Genomic DNA, 23,227 nt, shown 5'->3' with positions numbered 1-23,227 from the left:
TGTATCATTCTGCTTTTCTAACTAGGATTGTAGTTTGACTATTAATAATAGTAATGATGAAAATGATGCCTGATATCTTTAATAAATCGGGCAAAGTTTTATTATTATTATTATTATTATTATTATTATTATTATTATTATTATTATTATTATTATTATTATTATTATTATTATTGTATGGTTCATAATCTTACATTGCCTTAGGTTAGCGTTCCCTTGCTTGAGGGTACAGTACTTTCAAGTACATTATTCTATGTTTCCTTATTTCGTTTCTTCACTGGGTTATTTTTCCTGTTTGGAGCCATTGGGCTTATAGCATCCTGCCCTTCCAACTAGGGTTGCAGTTTAGTTAATAATAATAATAATAATAATAATAATAATAATAATAATAATAATAAAAGTAGTAATGATATTAATCTGCACTTCTTCCTATTTTTAGCAATACAATTCCAGCCTACCAATATCGTTTTCCACATGCAAAGTTAAAAGATTATTTTTTTCTGACTTTGGAGTATTCCATAATCATGCTCGCAAAAAACATGAGAACTTTTCCTACCAGAATATACTCAATTTACTCTTAAGTTCTCGAATGCATCATGCTGGGAACCCGCACGATTTGCATATGCAAATGTGGCTTCTTTATTTGCTTGTGTGATGAAAGTGCAAGAAATGAAGCCTACGCATTAATGAGAATATCGTATCCCTCTCATGCTTCGATCTCTCACCTTGACTGGCGTCAGGAGACCCTTGCAGGTATGACGTCAAGTAACACTTGGTAAATAAATCAGTCTCTCACTTATGAACACGGCCATTTCTCAGATTTTCACATTTTCCTTTGCATTATTTTAGTTTTTATCTTTGCTGATCATGGTGATATACAAACCCTTACTCTCAGAAAGAGATATACATCAGTATACATTTAAGAAATCAGATACATTATGTTGCTGTCACCTGATGTTCTAATCTTACATAGGAGGTTGCTGTGTTATTTTTGGCTTATTTGCGAGACTCTGCAATGGATATATCCAGACATATTACGTCGAATATACAATTTCTTTATATATCCTACGAAATATTAAGGAAGACAAAGTGACATATTTCTCTGAGTTGGGATTTTTTTTTTCCGACATCTTTGGTTTTAGTCCTGTCAATTTTTTATGAAGTTTTTGACAGGTTTCATGGTGTTACAGATTATCTCTCTCTCTCGCTCTCTCTCTCTCTCTCTCTCTCTCTCTCTCTCTCTCTCTCTACAGAACCGATCAACGTTTTTAATAAATCTTATTTCAAGGTGCGAAGTAGTTATTATTATTATTCTTATTATTATTATTATTATTATTATTATTATTATTTTGGTAGTAGACCCTATTTATTAGATTTATTGAAAAGATAGAATACAAAATCAATGCTACTGAGGCAGCTATCATATTCAATGAGATATTATTATTATTATTATTGTTATTATTGTTATTATTATTATCATTATTCCGAATCGGTATATAGTATACCAGTGAAAATACATTCGATAATCAGGCATTGCATGATTTTTTTTTTCATGGCATAGCTTTTCTATAGTTTAAGGATTATTACATATTCCTGGGGAAAGGAAACGTGTATTAATTATCTTTCACATCTATTTGCCTTTTTGTATTTCCAGTACAAAAATAGAAACATACTCCTTTTGTGTCACTACACAAGTGATGAAATCTTTCCTGCACCAGACATAGCTTTCTAACGGTATATCCCCTTTGTTCTGATATTCATTTTTATCAAGCAGGATATTTAAGAGGAAGTGTTAAGGGCACCAACAGTGTTTTGTTGATCGGGAAAAATTGCTCGCTGTTTATTAGTTAAGACAATTATTTTTGAATAACTTGTCCTTCGTATTAGTTATCTCTCTCTCTCTCTCTCTCTCTCTCTCTCTCTCTCTCTCTCTCATATATATATATATATATATATATATAATATATATATATGAAATGTGTGTGCATGTACACACAGTATATCATCATCATCAGCCGTAACTAATCCACTGCAGGACAAAGGCCTCAGACATGCCCTTCCACTCGCGGTTGTTTATAGTATTTCTACGCCCTTCTATACATGCAAATTTTATTAGTTCGGCAATCCATTGTCTTCTTTTCCTTCCCCTGATTCTCTTATTCTTAATGTTCAAATATTATCTGACTTTCTCTTTATATGTACTGCCCATGTCCATTCCTTTTTAATGCATATCGTTAGAATATCCTCCTCTTTAGTTTGCTCTCGTATCCTTGTTGCTCTTTTTCTGTGTCAGTGTTATTCTCATCATTATTCTTGGCATAGCTCTTTGTGAATAGGCATAGCAAACGTAGCTATTTTCATTGCTTTCAACTACCTCTTAATTCTCGGAGCTTTATAAATTAAACCTTCTCACTAAGAATAACTGAATCTGATAGTTTGTTAACAATCTTCCATACACCAGGTTTTATATTCTAATGCTTTTATTTTGTATGATAGGTTTATTGAAAAAAGCATTTTTTAGGATAATCAAATCTTCCAAGATGTTGCCTGGGCTTTTTTTTTATATATCTTAATACTTTTTTGGGAAATACAATTTGGGAAGTTAAAGCAATTCCAGACTGGAAAAGCCCATGGCTCCTAAGTTTGAGACTTCGACTTTAACCCTGGCAGGCAATTATAAATCTCACTGGGTAATTATCTTAAGTGATGCCTACCTAACAAGCAGGTGGAAACTGCTATACAATGGTTTCGTAATCTCTAAGCTGGAAATAAACCTTAGATTCAGATCTATGAAGATGAGTTATTGATGATTCTAGGAAAATCATTATGCAGGAGGTGGGGGATATATATATAAATATATATATATATATATATATATATAATATATATATATATATATATATATATATATATATATATATATATATATATATATATATATATATATATATATATATATATATATATATATATATATATATATATATATATATATATATTTATATATATATTATATATATATATATATATAATATATATATATATATATATATATCCCCCACCTCCTGCATAATGATTTTCCTAGAATCATCAACAACTCATCTTCATAGATCTGAATCTAAGGTTTCGGTATAATTTGAGACCCTGTTTTATTTCCAGCTTAGAGATTACGAAACCATTGTATAGCAGTTTCCACCTGCTTGTTAGGTAGGCATCACTTAAGATAATTACCCAGTGAGATTTATAATTGCCTGCCAGGGTTAAAGTCGAAGTCTCAAACTTAGGAGCCATGGGCTTTTCCAGTCTGGAATTGCTTTAACTTCCCAAATTGTATTTCCAAAAAAGTATTAAGATACAAATAGCTTTATTTTCTTCTTAGTCGAACTTTGTGTGAGACATTTAAAAAAGTATTTAATTTTCACATCTGATCATGTTATACAATTTATTTGGACTTTGCATTTCACTCTTATGCATTTTTAAGACTCTCTCTCTCTCTCTCTCTCTCTCTCTCTCTGTGTGTGTGTGTGTGTGTGTGCGCGCGTCGTATACCTTCACTTTCAATCTGAATACAAATACAGGAGATTTCACTTCAGCTATTGGCACCGTAAAGGTGGAGTTGGGAGGGTAATGGGGAATCTGTCAGATGGACCAACATCTGACAAACGTTATTACCCCTTTAAACGTTTCCTTTAAACGTTCCCATTGGATCAGGCGATCGCACCTTTACGGAAGGGAAAGGTCGGATGAAGTTCCCCTTTCTCTCCTTTCATTACGTAACGCTTAAAAGTTCTTTCTCCCCAAGTGGTCTATTTGTTAGGGTGTTTCCCCTAGCTTCATCCTCGCCTGTTGCCGTACTCTCATCGAAATCATTTATTTCTCTGGGTCAAATAGGGATTGCGTAGCGTGGATTCTTTAGAATGTTTTGTCCTGGCTAGAGGGACATTCTCTCTCTCTCTCTCTCTCTCTCTCTCTCTCTCTCTCTCTCTCCAGTTTCAAATTTGGGGCTTAAATATTTCGTGTAAGGGAAATTGTCAACACTTCAACGTCCGTAGAAAAAGTTAATATGTCTTCGTGGGAGAATCAATTTCGAGCCTGTCTTACCGATCGCTTCCTTCTTCTATAAGGTCGCAGAATGCATTTTTTTTTATCAAATCTTTCCAATAAACTTTCATCAAGGAATTTTTCAAAAAGAGAGAGAGAGAGAGAGAGAGAGAGAGAGAGAGAGAGAGAGAGAGGCTTATCACTACCAGGGATTGTGATAGCATATTGGACATGTCCTTGCCTGACGATCAGTTGGACTCTGGTTCGATACCCGCTCAAGCTCGATAGTATCTTATAGTATCTTGTGGAGACTGCAACCTTACCATCCTTGTGAGTTAAGTAAAGCAAGTTTTTGGGAAGACCAAATGACTACCTGCTGAGTCATCAGCAGCCATTGTTTGGCTATCCTCGGTCCTTGCTTGGGTGAAGAAGTGTCATACTTCTGCCATTCATGAGTGACCTTTAAATCGTAGACTTTTAATGTCGATCCCGTCTTAGTCGTGATAAGATTTTCCAAAAAGTTTAAGGAAAGTTTCGTTATCCAAATCTGGATCAAAGTTTGCTGGAATATAATCAGTTTCCCTAAAGTTCCGTGGAAATCCGTGCCACACCTTGGATCAGCAATTAAACTTATTTATGTAGCTTTATTAAATATTGATGAGAACAAGATCTAGTTTTGGATAGGCTGAGACCAAACGGGTTTATAATAACCTTTCAAAGAATATTTACTTATTAAACAGTATGTAACACTTCGTATAAGATATTCGTTTATGAAAAGAGTAATATCGGAAACAGATTTTTTTTTCTTTTTTTTCGATACTTCAAAACCAAACTCTGTACACTATTAAAAAAAAACTTAATTTTAATCAGATATTCTCCGTAAAAATATACTGTTCACAACCGTAATTAAGAAAAATACAAGCGACCGTGAATTTTACTTTGCTTTGTTATTATCTGTTACTGGTTGGTTACCGTAATATCACTCCTTAACGTTAATTTCAGGGTCTATAGATCTTGGTTAATATATCTGTTTATAAAACGGTAAAAATCCTGGAATAAATGTTGTGAGGTGATTGCCGGATTTATTACGGCAAATTTTTCAACAGTGTACCTTTTCGGAAGACATGTTCTGTTCTGGTCAGTCTTTGAAATTTAGACAATTCAATATAACTTGATGACCTTATTTTTGAAATGATAGACACATTAACTTATTCTCAAGTATTTATATTTACACATGCGAGTGTAATCTTGCATTCCGTATTTTCAGACTTGTATATGTTATTATTATTATTATTATTATTATTATTATTATTATTATTATTATTATTATTATTATTATTATTATTACTTGCTACACTACAACCCTATTTAGAAAATCAGGATGCTATAAGCCCAATAGCTCCTTTAGGGAAAATAGCCCAGTGGGGAAAGGAAATAAAGAAACTAAAAGAGAAGCAACTAACAATTTGAATAAAATATTTCAAGAACAGCAACAACATTAAAATAAATCTTTCGTATATAAACTATAAAAACTTAGTAAAAACAAGTGAAACAGAAAAAGATAGAATAGTGTGCCCGAGTGTACCCTTAAGCAAGAGAGCTCTACCCCAAGTCAGTGGAAGACCATGGTACAGAGGCTATGGTGCTACCCAAGACTAGAGAACAATGGTTTGATTTTGGAGTATCCTTCTCCTTGAAGAGCTGCTTTCCATAGCTAGAGTCTCTTCTACCCTTTCCAAAGGAAAGTAACCACTGAGCAATTACTTTGCTGTAGTTAATCCCTTAAGCGAAGAAGAATTGTTTGGTAATCACAGTGATGTCAGGTGTATGATGACAGAGGATGGTATGTAAAGAATAGGCCAGACTATTCTATTTATGTGTCGGCAAAAGGAAAATGAGCCGTAACCAGAGAGAAGGATCCAATGTAATACTGCCTAGCCAGTCAAAAGACCCAGTAACACTCTAGCGGCAGTATCTTAACGGGTGGCTGATGCCATGGCCAACCTTCTACCTACTACACGTTAGTAATCTTTTGTTTCGTATTTTTAAACACGCCTACACATATTTATTCATGTGGGTAATCTTGCACTTCAACATTTTCATACAATATTTTTCAAATGCAAGTAATCTTGTATTTCGCACTTTCATATTCTGAAGCAAACAAGGGCTGAAATGGGAATGCTGCTGCCAGGCTTGAAATGAAAATGAAAAGATGGAAGGAAAATCGAGGCACATTCGCAGGTTTCAATTACCTGGGAAATCACGCCACCTGACGTCAAATTTCAATAATTTTACAACGAGTATCATGATTTTCTTTTAGCTTGATATCATATTTGAGCTAAGTAATTTGCTTTTCGTTTTCAAAAGTTTTCGTGCAATAGACTTTTATTATCATAGCACCTTTTAGTTTCCTTTATAGTATACGCTAGATTATAATTAGATAAAAGTGTCATTTCTTTATATATTGCAATAGTCCCCGCAAAAGTTCATGAAAGTCTGAATATTTTTTACCTCCCATATAAGGCTTAATGTAGATTTATGTAAGGCGGAGTTGAACGTAATGTGAGAACAGCCCTGAGTTGAGGGTGGTCTCTATGTTCTTGACATAGTTCAAGACATAGGTTATCAGAAAATGTGAGTTAAAAAAAAAAAAAAAAGGAGTTTGCAGAAAACATCCTGACAGACCTGTGTTAATATGAAGTTATTCGGGCAAAGATTTTGTCTGTAGGATGACATTTTTAAAGGTTAAACTTTACGGGAATTATTTAAGTCTATCGACAATGTTTGGCGATATTGTTGACAGCTACAATTCGTTATGCTTTAGGTAAATGAAGTGTGTAATAGGATAGATGGATAAGTGTTGAGCAATTAGAATTACCTTAGAAAACGGTACTTGATAATATTGTTTTGTAAGATAACCATGAATTATTCTTTTAAAGGTTTAACTTACGGGAATTATTTGTCTCTAACGTAACAAATATGTAGCCTATATAAATTTATTATTTTGTCGAGATTACTTTACCACGAAGATATTTTTTAATGAAATTTATTATGAAATTAAAAAGAATATAATTTGTAGTCTTTCAGTCCTCATCAACGTTTACTTCAAAGCCCCAAAACTTCTTTACCATGTTTGCCGAATGCATTTCCCCAAGGTGTTCGTTTTGAATCGGCCATTTAGTCGCATGACGTCCCATGTCGTCTGATTCAATTACCTTCCGAGACCTGCACAACACCGATTGTGTCGTGGGCTTATATAACCTCTCCTTCCTCCCCCCCACCCTCCCCCACACACAAAACACCCACGCGCACAGTTAAAAAGACTTTCTCAATAAGCCAATCTTTTAGTGCAATTCAAGAAGACACATCTAATGTGATTCTCAAAAGTAAATTTGCTGTCGAGAATCACACCTAAAATTTTAAAAGAGTCATACAAAGTTAAACATAATCAATGCTGAGATCATTCTGGTTGTGACTACAATTATTCTAAATTTATACCATTACTCTACTTCTGAAGAGCTAAGGTCGAAGGTTGCTGCTTAATCACAAAGGAAAAACAGAACCATGAAGTGAATTCCAAAATTTTTCAGTGTTATAGAAACTGTGTCAAGAGAATGGAGGATTTCTTCTGATGAAATTTTGATAAAGAAGTTGTTTTCCTAATTTTGTGTTTCCTGTTCATAAAGCAACAGCACTTAATACAAATAGGTTAATTCCCTTATGACGATAATTATTTATTGAATTACGTATTTACAAGTGTCCTAATACCTTTTGGATTGGATTCTCCTGGTTTTATTATTATTATTATTATTATTATTATTATTATTATTATTATAACAGTGCATATTGTTATCCACCTGTCCCAGATGTCTTTCTTAACTTTATCTTTTCTGGGTTGCTTGCAAGCAGTCTAAATATTAAACTCATCTATCATATCATGAGAAATCTCAGCATATCAAACATGCTGACCTGTTGCCGCGTGCAAGATTGTTTCCTTCAGCTGTCTCTGTTTTATCAAACAAATCACTTTTTTAAATGCTAAAATAAAAATCAACAATATTTAAAAAAAAAAAAAAAAAAAAGAATAGATATTAGATTATGATGAACTTCTTATTAAGTTATTGTCCACCATTTTTTTTTTATTTTAGGTTAAAAAATCCTTATTCGATCCATTTTTGTTTCCAAAGTTTCTGAAATGTAAGTTGGGGAGCTACTTTCATTGTGGTAAAGGGTGATTGAGAACTCCACTTATTAGATTTTGTATATATTTTAAGCAGAGAGAGAGAGAGAGAGAGAGAGAGAGAGAGAGAGAGAGAGAGCGCACTGTGTTCCCTAATTATATTGCGTTTCTATCCGGACTTCAAATTCGTTTGTGACCTCAGAGTGAGATGAACTGGAGTTGAGATAAGGTTCATTTATGTCTATCAGAATAAACTGCCTTTTTTTAGCGAAGCGTAATGGCGGGGAATGCTTTAGTGGATTGGAAGTGGACGGAAAATGCTTCTTTATATGGTTGACATATTGATCCAGTAGTAAACGATTGAAAATGAATATTGCGAAGTATATGTGTATATATATATATATATATATATAAATGGCGCTTCGTCTAATAGGTTTATACAGCAAAAAGTAATGGACAGATGTGAACTTTTTTTTATATATACACAAGCATCCTGCTTTTCCAACTAGGGTTGTAGGCTATATATATACATATATATATATATATATATATATATATATCATCGTCATCATCATTATCAGCTATTGCCTGTCCACAGCAGGATGAAGGCCGCAGACATGTCCTTCCACTTGCATCTGTTTATAGTCTATGCTAGACTTTACCCTCAAATATCCTTAGCTCGCCCATCCATCGTAGTTTCTTTCTTCCCCTGCTTCTTCTACAATCTCTAGGGACCCATTTTGTTATTCTTAATGCCCATCTATTCATATGTCCTGTCCATATCCACTTTTATTTTCACATGTTAGAATATCTTCTACTTAAGTTTGCTCTCGTATCCATGTTGCTCTTTTTTTCTGTATGTTAGTGTTATTCCTCATCATTATTCTTGTCATAGCTCTATGATGATGATGATGATGATCATAATCATCATCTTTGTCATTATCATCTACAACCCTAGTTGGAAAAGCAGAATACCACAAATCTAGGGGCTCAAACATGGAGAGTAGACATGTAAGGAAAAAAAATAAGTCTAGCAAATAGACTTTCTCTATAAGTATTTAATAAAAACCATAAAATATTTTAATATTAGTATAAACGTTAAAAATATGGCAACCTGTTCAACATAAAAACATTTGCTGCAAGTCTGAACTAATGTAATTCTACAGATTCAACTGCGAGAATGGGAAGATCATTTCAAAATCGGGACAAAGTTGGGGACTATTATTATTATTATTATTATTATTGTTGTTGTTGTTGTTGTTGTTTCACTATTATTATTATTATTATTATTATTATTATTATTATTATTATCTAGTCTACAACCCAAGTTGGAAAAACAGGATACTATCAACCTAAGGACTTCAACAGGGAAAAACAGCCCTGTAAGGAAAGGAAACATAGAATAGGGTGTCCGAGTGTAGCCTCAAACAAGAGAACTCTAACCCAAGAGAGTGGAAGACCATGGCACAAAGAGTATGACACTAACGAAGGCAAGAGGTTTGATTTTGGAGTGTCTTTCTCCTAAAAGAGCTGTTTACCAGAGGTAAAGAGTCTCTTCTACCGTTACCAAGAGGAAAGTGACCACTGAACAATTACAGTGCAGGAGTTAATAATTTGTTTCGGTTAGCTTGGTAATATCAGTCAAGTGCATGAGGAAAGATGAGAATGTGTAAAGAATAGGGCAGGCTATTCGTTATATGCACAGGGAAAGAAAACATGAGCCCTAACCAGAGAGGGATCCATTGTAGTACTATCTGACTTTCTGTTTATACAGTAGGTTTCTTCACACACGTACGTAATGTACATGCTCATATATCATATCCAGTATTCATCACGAATCAAATGCTCTCTACTATTTGCCTGAATGACCTTTAAAAAGAGCTTATCTTCCTCTTGGGGATACGAGCGATTTTTCGATTTTTGCACCGAGTGAGGCCGCTTCCCAACGCTATTGGGGGGGAAAAGCCTTTCATCTTTGGAAAAGATAAATCTCTCTCCAGGACCATTTACCATTTTCCCAGTGATTTGTTTTCCCTTTGTTGTTCATCTGAACTTTCTGAAACGGTGCCTTTTTTCCCTCTCGGGAAATTTTCGTTGATCTATTGAGGGTGTTTATCTTTTCCAGAGGTTTACGACCTTTCTTTTTTTTATTTGTCTTTCGCAGATTGCAGATTAGAATTTATTGTTGTTACGTTAATGACGGTTAAATTCAACTCCTTGATTTTACAAGGAAGTTTTTGAAGTATTATTATTTGGAAGGATAAATTTTGTTAATATTTCATATTTCTCCTTCATTAATATCACTTGTTAATAACTACATCTTATCATCGACATATTACGAAAATCATCACTTTTTTCATTGTTTATTATTTTGTTATGTTTGCAATCATATGTAAATTATAAGTTTTTGAGTATTTGGGAATGATATGATTTATTATTAGTGAATTGGGACATCCTTGATTAGGATGTTTGATTGCTATGAACAAGCAGTCATGTGATAGCCTTTTAGAAACCTCTCTGTCTTGCAATATGGAAGACGGGAGTTGGAGCTCCGCTCAAGCTCGATAGTCTCTAATATAGTCTGCAGCCTCACCATCCACACACACACACACACACACACATATATATATATATATATATGTGTGTGTGTGTGTGTGTGTGTGAGTGTACATATATGTATGTATATATATATATATATATACATGCATACATACATACATATATATATATATATATGTATGTATATATACATACATATATATATATATATATATATGTACACACACACACACACACACATATATATATATATATATATGCATATGTGTGTGTTTTTGCGATGCAGCTTTCATAAGGGATGGCTCCAGAAGATAACTTTATATTCTTCTAGGTCTCAGCAAGTCAAGGGAAGAGGCTGTTAGCCCCAAACCTTATTATAGCCGGTGTTAATTTATAGCTGGGTCGACTTGTTGGTGGCATGCTGGATTTTTTTTTTTTAATGGGAAAATACAGTATTTACGGGAGACTTATCGATTTTAAGCGCGGAATTGCAATATATTGATATTATCTAGCAATTTATGAACATGTGACGAAGTGTGTGTGTGTGTGTGTGTGAGAAATTATATATTTTTATATAAAGTTGTTCTTTTCACTCCCCAGGTGAGATTAGTTCAAAAATTTTTTAACTGGGTTCCACAAGTCACTAGAAGAGTTGGATACCCACGTCTATATGGCTGAGGATTATGAGGCGTGAAGTAGATGATGATGAATGGAGAAGTAGTGAATTAAAAGCTCAAGATAAAGACGCCTGGCGAAATGTAACCGAGGCCTTTTGCGTGGGAGGAGATGATGATGATAATAAAGTTGATTCTCAGTTTTATAACCTTTTTATGAGGCTCTTTGTTATAAATTCCTTGATTCATTGAACGTCATATTTCACTTTGCGTAAGTTTGAGGTTGGGGAGAGTGTGGGTGAAGAAAGGAGCCGGTTGATTCATGATCAAATTGTTGATGAAGAACGTCCTTGGTCATTGGAACCAATTGGGTGTGATTTATCCTTCCTTGGTGTCGTAAACTGTTTTCCCCATTTTCCCATTTTTATTCCTATTTCTTCTTTGATGTAGTGAGGCATCGATTTATGCTGAGTACATTTGATTATTTGATATGGCCTTATTGATAACGTCTCTGCCTGGTGATCGCAAGACGGGGGTTCGAGGTTCGTTCAGACTCGTTAGTTCCTTTAGTTTCAGCAACCTTACCGTCGTTGTAACCTAAGGATGGGGGTTTTTGGGGAAGCTTATAGGTCTATCTGCTGAGTCATCAGCAGGCATCGCCTGGCCCTCCCTGGTCCTAGCTTGGGTAGAGAAGGGGCTTAGGAGCTGATCGTATGATATATGGTCATTCTCTAGGGCATTGTCCTGCTTATTATGGCAGTGTCACTATCCTTGCCTTTGTCATTCATTAGCGGCCTTAAAACTTCAATAGATTTGAAGATTTTTCCTCCATCTTGTACCTGAAATTAAATTTTGTCCCTTTATTTTTATTATTTTTTTGTATATAAATGTCCTATGAATATTATACATATTATTTGCATGTTTATACGTATTCTATAAATATTTTTCAAATGACATTTTGTGCAAGCTATACCACTACTTAGTAAATATCTGACCATTGTCTTCATTTCGGTTACAAATAAAAACTTATACTCTGTATTGCATATTCAAAAGACGCAGTACAGTCGTTGTCATACAAGTATTCCTTGCTGGTCAGATTCTATTGACTTTAAGTGATTTTGCTTGGGGCTCTGATTCCAAGGTCGGCAAGGGAATCCAGACATTAATGTATCAAAATATTATGCTTATACGAATATATATATATATATATATATGTGTGTGTGTGTGTGTGTGTGTATATATATATATATACTTTATATATATATATATATATATATATATATATATATATATATATATATATATGTATATATATACACATATATATCTATCTTTACGTCCGAGTTTAAAAGTTACATAGTTTATTGAACAAAGGATCGATGAAACAGTCTTACTTTTTCTCAGGTACTAAACGCTGTTAGAGAAGAAGGCTTTGCGTCATATACAGTACACACACACACACACACACACATATATATATATATATATAATGTATATATATATGTGTGTGTGTGTTTGTGTGTGTATATATATATATATATATATATAGATATATATATATATATATGTCATCATTATTATCTACGCCTATTGACGCAAAGGCCCTCGGTTAGATTTTGCTTGTTGTCTCTATCTTGAGCTTTTAATTCAATACTTATCCATTCATCATCTCCTACTCCGCGCTTCATAGTCCTCAGCCATGTAGACCTGGGGCTTCCAACTCTTCTAGTTTTACTTTATTATAGCAAAAACTTGAAGTGTCAACTTAAAAAATACATATAACTTGAGTAAAGACAAATTTTCCAATCAAGGATTGATTCATTTGTTGATTTTCCTGAAGTCGTATTTCCCTTAATGAATATATATGTACACGCACACACACACACACACACACATATATATATATATATACATATATATATATATATATATACATATATATATATATATATATACATATATATATACAGTATATATATATATATATATACATATACAGTATATGTGTATATATATATATATATATATTTATATATATATATATATATATATTTATATATATATATGTTTATATATACATTCATATATCTATCTATCTATATATATATATATATGTAATATATATATATATATATATATGTTTATATATACATACATATATATATATATATATATACGTACATACATACATACATATATACATCCATAAAGGGAATTACAACATCTGGAAAAATCAACAAATGTTGTCTTTACTCAAGTGATATGTATTTTGTAAGTTGACACTTCGATCTAAGCATGGATTTCAATACTCCCTGTCCAATACCTTGATAAACATAGGATCAAAATTCTTCTAGTTATAAAAAAAATCATCTTCGTCAAACATTTTGTTGTTATATAATAATTTTGCTTTTGACGATAAATTGAAATTGGAAGTCTATCGGAAACGTCATTCCCTGGCAATATGCTAAGCTGGGTTTACACGGGCGAACAGCTCGTCGAGCCTTGTTCGACAACCCTGTGTTTGAATTGATGTTCGGGCGTGTAAACGGGCTAAAATAGAATGGAGTTTGAGCCCCGCTCTAGCTCGATAGTTTTTAGTAGTGTCTACAGCCTCACCATCCTTGTGAGCTATGGATTGGGAGTTTTAGGGGAGCCCATAGGTTTACCTGCTGAGTCATCAGTAGTCATTGTCTGGCCCTCCTTGGTCCTAACCATATGAAGAGGTTACTTGGTCGCTGTTTGACATTGGCACTTCCTCAGAGCGAGGTGTGCCATGAATTCCTGTGTCCAACTGTACATATGGTCAATGTCTAGGGCATTGTTCTATTTTGCCATTCATAGGTGATATTTAAAACTTTAAATTGGTAACATTCTTATATTTGTAAATAGAACTGTTTAGTTATATATATGGTTGTAAGTGCTTCTGTAATGTTTATTTTCCACATATTTCTTTAAAGTAATATATGCTTTACGGTGAATAAGTTTGGCGGCATCTGTCATCCTCGACAGTTTTTAGAAGATGAATTGAAAAAGTTGGGGAGATGAACTTTCTCTCTCTCTCTCTCTCTCTCTCTCTCTCTCTCTCTCTCTCTCTCTCTCTATAATTGTAAATATTTTAATGTTTGTTCTTGATGTACTTCGAGGGTTTCAGATCCAATTACTACACTTTCATAACTAATAAAGAAAATTATTGAGTTTGTTTATGTCTTCCATTTTAGTAATGTAGACATTTCAATGTATTATTTAATGTTTGTTCTGTATGTAATTAGATTTCCGACAACGCACGAATAATCCTAATTTAGTTTAAATACGGATATTTTTATTGTCTTCGTCAAAGTCGAAGATTTTGCGAAGGTTATGTATTCACCCCCTGTCTGACTGTTTGTATGTGAGCAACTTTGCACAAAAGTTTCAGTACCGATTTTAACAAAACTTGGTAGTCATGTTGGGTATGACCCAAGGATGAATCGGTAACGTTTTGGATAAAGTACATCAAAGTACAAGTACGCAGAATTACTTTGAAAATAATAGCAAAGTTAAGTAAATGGCCAATATTTTGTTAGTTTCTCTTTTTTTTTTTAACAACGTTACGTAAAAACTACAAAACCAATTTCAACGAGACTTGGTGGACATATGGGATATGACCCAAGGACAAATAAATTAGATTTGGAAGAAAATACATCAAAATACAAATACGCAGTGGAGTTGAGAGCAAAATAAGACTGCTTGGCATGGCAAAGGCATGCTCTCTATTGAGTGCCTCTATAGTTACGTATGTACAGTAGGTATTTTCACTGATATATGGGAAAACTCTAAGGCCACAACAAAGCAGCCTTTAATTAGAGAGAGAGAGAGAGAGAGAGAGAGAGAGAGAGAGAGAGAGAGAGAGAGATATGCATAACACCGGAAGCGTAATTTTTTTCTGATTAATGGGAATTTATCTCTTTGATGTTATATGCGAGTGTTTTTTTATTATTAGTTACGCCATAGCTGGATTGTTTTGAAAAGTCACAGAGCGTTGTTTGCGCACTGGTTATTATTATTGATGATGTTGTTGCTGTTGTTGTTGTTGTTGTTTGGATGCTGGCAGGCTGTCCCTAATTAGAGGCACACTCGACTAATAATAGTTTACTCTCTTTATTTAAAGAAGAGCTCTTGGGGGAATTTATTGGAATGGGCTCACGTAAATCAGTTGGCTTTGAAATGGGAGTTGTAATAATCAAGTGGATAAGTGATTTTATTAATTTTTTGACATCACTATCAAACTACATGTTTGATGACATCAGTACCAAACTCTTGATATCATGACATCTAAACTAAGTATGTTTTGACAAATTGAAAACTGGGTGACATCACAACCAAACTCTATTTTATGACATCAATAACATAAGTAATAGACTTCATTTTCTGACATCACTACTGAACTTATTTTATGACGTCGCTATTAAACTTCTTATTTTCTTATATCACTAGTAATCTCCCTATATTTGGACATTATTACTAAAATCTTTATTTTATGACACCACTACCAACTTTCGTATCTTATAACATCACTATGAAACTCCATATTTCATGACATCGCCAGCGAACTCCATGTTATGACATCACTAGCAAAATCCTTATTTTATGATGTCTATAAACTCCTGATTTTGTGACATCACTACTAAACTATTTGAAGACGTCACCACCTACCTCTTTCCACGTTGAAGATGCCTCATGGAGTAATTCTAGGCCGTTGCCACTTTTTTCCTGCATGCAGAAAGCCTTACTAAGTATTGCTTGACATCCTCTCTCTCTCTCTCTCTCTCTCTCTCTCTCCCTCTTTATATATATATATATATATATACATATATATATATATATATATACATATATATATATATGATTATATATATATATATCTGTATATAATATATATATATATATATATATATGTATATATATATATATATATATATTATGTAATTTGAACTGGATTTTTTTACCTGTATCTAATACTTTCTTTGAGTTAGATAAAGATATAAAATACTGAACTTCTTCCTGTGAACTGAATTATATGTTCTTTTATTTTCTTTACACTATGTCTAACAGTCGGTTGACATGGCCTTATTAACGTGGTTTATCATTTAGAGATCCAATAGTTTATAATAAATATTCTACGTTTATAATTTATATCCTTGTTCTCATCCTTCTCATTCAACTTCACAATAAAAGAAATTAAATTAAGATATCATTGAATGTTTATGCCAGAGTTCTTTTGACACAAACACAGCCACAAACACACAGACACCAACTACTTTGTGTGACCTTTATAATTGAGTGAATTTACTTTTGCTCTCTTGAAGAAGGAGTAGAAAGAACCTATTCTGGGAATTGTTGTTGAAGGTAGTTACTCAGATCAAAGGATGCTCCAGGCGATCTGTGAAACGAGGAATTAAAACAAATGCGCGACGGGATGGAATGGTAGAATTGGAATCAAAAGGGAATCGGTAGAGAATTGATTAATGGAAATAAAAGGATGTAATTGGAATTTTGAAATAGGGGAAGGGTTTGTTCGTATCGTGTGGGTTGAATAAATATAGGTATAACAAGATGGATTTCAATATTTTGGGTTGAGAGAGAGAGAGAGAGAGAGAGAGAGAGAGAGAGAGAGAGAGACGGAGACGTGTCTAAGAGTCACAGTAGATGCTTTAATCAACTGTACCGTATGTACACTATGATCGGTTTCTTCTCTCGAAAACTTCCTCGGCGTAAACAATGTAAACTATGACTTTACTTTTAAAAACCCACGTACGCCTATTCATCTATGCTCTCATCTTGTTATTAATTGTTCCAATAATTATCATCATTTCATAGTTTTCTGGACTAAAATGTAGCTATAAGTTATTTGTTTATATTATGAGTAGTATAATAGCAAAGTTAAATTCTTAGTAATGAATTGATAATGAATAAAGAAAACAGCGATTGTTGACATTCATGTGAGGTTTTTGAAAGCACCCGCACGCACAATATTCAGTGCAGAAACTAGTGTCATTTGCTATATCCCTGTCTTATGTCTAGAAAATTCAAAAGGCCTACTTTAGTTGCTCTATTTTTGTACAAATGAATATCAATCTTACACACACACATATATACATACATATATATATATATATATATATATACATATATATATATATATATATATGTGTGTGTGTGTGTGTGTCTGTGTAGATAAGATCATGTTGAGGGGTAGATGGAGATGGTTTTGGGCATGCTCTTCGCACACCCCAAGAGAGATTAGTTTACGAAACGTTCAGCTAGGCTCCAGATGGTACTAGAAGAGTTGGAAGACCCAGGCCTACATGGCTAAGGACTATGAAGCACGAAGTAGATGATAATGAAAGAAGAAGTATTGAATTAAAAGCTCAAGATAGAGACGACTGACGAAATCTAACCGAGGCCCTTTGTGTCAATAGGTGTAGGAGATGATAATGATGATATATTTATATATACATACATACATACAGATTTGTTTCTGGTCCCGCTGAGCGGCAGTGCCGGATGTATAACTACTCGGTCTCCCCCCATCCCTCGGGTAGGTGGGAGAGGGAATAGTGATGATAACCTGGTGAGAGGGGTTACACCGAGAGGTACACTCGGAAACCTCAACTGCCGTGTTGTAGTTACGAAAAAGAGGGGTTGGTGTGGTGGGAACGGTTGAATCTATATGGATATCTATCTAAATATTTAGCTATCGTTTTTACGGAGCTGCTTACACTAGTATATGAATGAAAGAGAATAGGTAAAAAATTTAAAGATGAACGGGATAAAGATGTTCTATAATGTAAGAATTATAATGGTAAAACAAAGAGATAGTAACAATGGTGGCGCGTAAACGGAGCAGTGCTTTGAGGTGGTTAGGTCACATGGTGAGACCAGGAGACAATGTAGATCTTTTGGGCTATATCGTTAGGAGAGTTTGCAGGAAAGAAGATACGGAGTCTGGGAAAAGTGGTGGGATGTCTAGAGAAAATTATTATTATTATTATTATTATTACTAGCCAAGCTACAACCCTAGTTGGAAAACCAAGATGCTATAAGCCCAGGGGCTCCAACAGGGAAAAATAGCCCAGTGAGGAAAAGAAATAAGGAAATAAATAAATGAAGAGAACAAATTAACAATAAATCATTCTTAAATAAGTAACAACGTCAAAACAGACTTGTCATATATAAACTATTAACAACATCAAAAACAAATATGTCATATATAAACTATAAAAAGACTCATGTCCGCCTGGTCAACAAAAAAGCATTTGCTCCAACTTTGAACTTTTGAAGTTCTACTGATTCAACCACCCGATTAGGAAGATCATTCCACAACTTGGTCACAGCTGGAATAAAACTTCTAGAGTATTGCGTAGTATTGAGCCTCGTGATGGAGAAGGCCTGGCTATTAGAATTAACTGCCTGCCTAGTATTACGAACAGAATAGAATTGTCCAGGGAGATCTGAATGTAAAGGATGGTCAGAGTTATGAAAAATCTTATGCAATATGCATAATGAACTAATTGAACGACGGTGCCAGAGATTAATATTTAGATCAGGAATAAGAAATTTAATAGACCGTAAGTTTCTGTCCAACAAACTAAGATGAGAATCAGCAGCTGAACACCAGACAGGAGAACAATACTCAAAACAAGGTAGAATGAAAGAATTAAAACACTTCTTCAGAATAGATTGATCACCGAAAATCTTGAAAGACTTTCTCAATAAGCCTATTTTTTGTGCAATTGAAGAAGACACAGACCTTATATGTTTCTCAAAAGTAAGTTTACTGTCGAGAATCACACCTAAAATTTTGAAAGAGTCATACATATTTAAAGAAACATTATCAATACTGAGATCTGGATGTTGAGGAGCCACCGTCCTTGACCTACTTACAATCATACTTTGAGTTTTGTTAGGATTCAACTTCATACCCCATAATTTGCACCATGCACTAATTCTAGCTAAATCTCTATTAAGGGATTCACCAACCCTAGATCTACATTCAGGGGATGGAATTGATGCAAAGAGAGTAGCATCATCTGCATATGCAACAAGCTTGTTTTCTAGGCCAAACCACATGTCATGTGTATATAGTATGAAAAGTAATGGGCCAAGAACACTATCCTGTGGAACACCGGATATCACATTCCTATAATCACTATGGTGCCCATCAACAACAACTCTCTGAGATCTTTTACTTAAAAAATCAATAATAATGCTAAGAACGACCCACCCACTCCCAACTGTTTCAGTTTGAAAACAAGGGCGTCATGATTAACACGGTCAAAGGAAGCACTAAAGTCAAGGCCAATCATACGAACTTCCCGACCACAATCAAGGGATTTCTGTACAGCATTGGAGATTGTAAGAAGGGCATCACATGCTCCAAGGCCTTTACGAAAACCAAATTGCAAACTAGGGAGTAGAAGATTACCTTCAGCAAACCTATTAAGACGTTTTGCCAGAAGACGTTCAAAAACTTTAGATAGTATGGGAGTTATGGAAATTGGGCGGTAATCAGTGGGACTTGAGCTACCACAAACACATTTACATAGAGGAGTAACATTACCAATTCTCCAACTAGTGCTAAAAGCTCCTCTTCTTGCTAACTTGCGCAAAATAACAGATAACTTTGGAGCTAGAAATCTGCTGTCTTTATAAAAAACAAATGAAAAAATACCATTTGGGTCTACACCTCCATAAGCATCAAGGTCCACCAACAGAGCTTTAATCTCACGAGATCGAAAAGCTAAACTGATTAGTTTAGCCTCAGGAAAACAGGAATGAGGAAGTTCAAGTTTTTCATTACTCTGTTTACTGTCAAAAACATCAGCCAAAAGGGTTGCCTTTTCCTTTGGACAGTGAGTGACTGAGCCATCTGGTTTAAGTAAAGGAGGAACTGTTGCATCTACACCAAAGAGTGCAGATTTAACGGTAGACCACCATTTATGTTCCTGAGTTGTGCCAGAAAGTGTTTCTTTTATGGTTAAATTGTAGTCCTTTTCAGTTGAGGCATAAACTCTCTGAGCAAAAGCTCGAAGCTGAGTATAGCTGTTCCAGGTCAAATCGGATCTGTTACCCTTCCAAAGTTGATAAGCCTCCTGCTTCTCCAAAAAAGCACGTCTACAATCATCATTGAACCACGGTTTGTCCTTCACTCGGTACCTTAGCACACGAGAAGGGATACGCCTATCAATTATGTTGACTAGATTCTCATTCAAAGGGACAACAGGATCTACACTATTATATAATTGTGACCAATTCAAGCACAAAAGATCATGTAAAATCCCATTCCAGTCTGCTTGGGTTTTCATATAAATTTTACAAGAATATGATATATCAGGGACAGGCTGCTCAGTCTTCACTAATAATGAAATCAAGGCATGATCAGATGTCCCGACTGGAGAACCAACCTTACTAGTTATAACGCCAGGGGAGTCGGTATATACGAGGCCCAAGGAATTACCAGACCTGTGAGTAGCTTCATTTATGATTTGCTCACAGCCTGATTCAGAGGCAAAGTCTAAAGCTCTTAAGCCATGGCGATCGGTAGGAGAGATAGAACTTACCACTCCCTATGGTGAGCATTAAAATCACCAACAAAGACAAAAGAAGCCTTTCTATCATCTTGTATCTTAGCCATAATGGTAAGAAGACAATCGAATATAGAATCATCCATGTCTGGATTCCGGTAGATCGAACACAAATAAAAGTTGTTATGCCTGCCACAAACTTTTATTACCTGAATCTCATGACATCCACATTTATAGCAGGACTTATGAGAATGCAAGGGTTGTTAGAATAAAAGTTTTTATATCCAGAAAGATCGAGATTCATTTAAGGTAAGAGGCCAGTGATGCATCACCTGAAATGGTGGATGACACCGGACAGGGAATCGAAGTCTGGTACAGGAAGCTGGGACAACAGGGACAGCATATATATATATATATATATATATATATATATATATATATATATATATATATATATATATATATATATATATATATATATATATATATATATATATATATATGCACTGTATTGTTTTGTATACATTGTTCAAAACTTGAATCAAGTAGTAAAGAATGATTGTGATCTGAGTTGGTTTATATATTGAGGACCCACCTTTATTAGAGAAAATAGAATATGTACCAAAGGGTTTGAGTATTGCCATGATCAGCAAACCTGTTCTAGTCAGGGCCACCCATGCTTGGTGAAAATCTCCCACCGTCACCAATCCGCATTGGCCAGCGTAGTGAGGAATACTGGCTTAACTCCAGACTTAAATAGGGACATGTCAGAGGCCTTTGTCCTGCAGTAGACTAGAAACAGCAGCTTTTTTTTTTTGTTAATGTTGTTGTTATTGTTGTATTTGAATGGATAATAAACGCTATTTTAAGAACCTATAGACATGGTCTATTGCATGACTATATCATTATCTTGACAAAAAAATTATGATAATAGGACACTGCTTTGCTTATAAATCTGTTTTATGAGTCCTTTTACATTTATTGATTGTGAAAATTTTCTTGCAGATTGTGGTGTTTTCGTTAGGTCGGACTCTGTGGGCAGCAACCGAACACGGGTCAACAAAAACTTCCAGAAGTTCTATTGGCTGTGTTAACCACATATCTTCGAGTCTGAGGTCTACGTTGGCGGCCATGACGCACAATATACCAGCGCACCGACTGGCACTAATAGATATATTTCAGGTTTGTTTTTGTTTCTGAAATTATTTCAGGTTTGATTAATATATGATATTCTTGTAGACCCATGGCAACTTTGAAATTTTCATTATGTTAGAGTTTTTTATTTAGTTTTGTAAACTGATTTATTTACTTGAGACAAATTGATTTCTTTTTTTTTTTACATTTTCCTTTTCTTATAAATCCGTATAAACTGTGTATTGCTTAGATATTTTTCATCACAGGGTGTAGAATTATTTTTTTTATTTATTTATTTTTTTTTTTTTTGCTGATGATTATGATAGTTTTATTTAATTCTAAACCAAGATTGATTGATTTGAGGTTTTCTGGCATCCTGACATTTAAGGTCATTGATGCCGAACCACTAAACCAAGAAATTGTGGAAATCTAAGACTTGACATGATAATACTATTGTTTTGATATTCAAACACTTTCTAACACAAAGATCTGACTTTACAGTTGCTCGTCGAAAGACTGAACGGTCACGATCGATTGAATTACACAGCCACCATTCGATCCCTCTACGAAGAAGTTTTAGGTCCTCCCATGCCATCTCCTCAACCTCCAGCAGCAGAACATTTCAGGCGCGAGAGGTCCTACTCGGCATTAGAGGTCAAGTCATCCGGAGCCAAGAGGTTATCTAGGAGTCCCACTTGGAACTCGAGGAAATCCACCAGTTCTGAGAACTTGCATCGTCCCCACCTTTCCTTTGTAGGTTTAAGTCCTTTTTTTAGACTTTTTTATTGTATATTAATTTCTATATCGATTTTCATACAGTTATTTAAGTGACTTTCTAAAGTTATTTGTCAGATTGATTATTAATTATTCTGCAATTACAGTATATTTTAAGACTGTCGTTGGCATTTTATGATGTAATATGGATACAGGTGTAGTGACCAATACAGTTTGTTGTAATTTTGCTTCATAGCTGTCATTATTATTACCACCAACGAAGTTGAAAGGGGGTTATGTTTTTTCCCCTGTCTGTGTGTTTGTTTGTTTGTGAACAGCTTCCTGGCCACAGTTTTAATCATATAGTACTAACATTTTCAGGGATTAATTGTTATGTAGAAAACTGGAAATTATTAAATTTT

General features: G+C 34.3%; 1 protein-coding gene across 2 annotated transcripts in view; it reads left to right on the top strand.

Moving 5' to 3' along the window:
• The window catches only part of LOC137620779 (uncharacterized), a 650,311-nt gene that overhangs the window by 6,330 nt on the left and 620,754 nt on the right, over window positions 1-23,227 (top strand). For both annotated transcript variants that reach the window (XM_068351207.1, XM_068351206.1), the window contains exons 2-3: window positions 21,963-22,139; window positions 22,593-22,844. In XM_068351207.1, the coding sequence (XP_068207308.1) occupies window positions 21,963-22,139; window positions 22,593-22,844 (429 nt within the window). The remainder of the gene's footprint in view (window positions 1-21,962; window positions 22,140-22,592; window positions 22,845-23,227) is intronic.

This window comes from Palaemon carinicauda, chromosome 27 (assembly GCF_036898095.1).
Source record: "Palaemon carinicauda isolate YSFRI2023 chromosome 27, ASM3689809v2, whole genome shotgun sequence".
In the NCBI taxonomy this organism is placed as follows: Eukaryota; Metazoa; Arthropoda; class Malacostraca; order Decapoda; family Palaemonidae; genus Palaemon; species Palaemon carinicauda.
The sequence above is the reverse complement of the archived record's forward strand: the minus strand, read 5'-3'. Positions and strand labels throughout refer to the sequence as shown.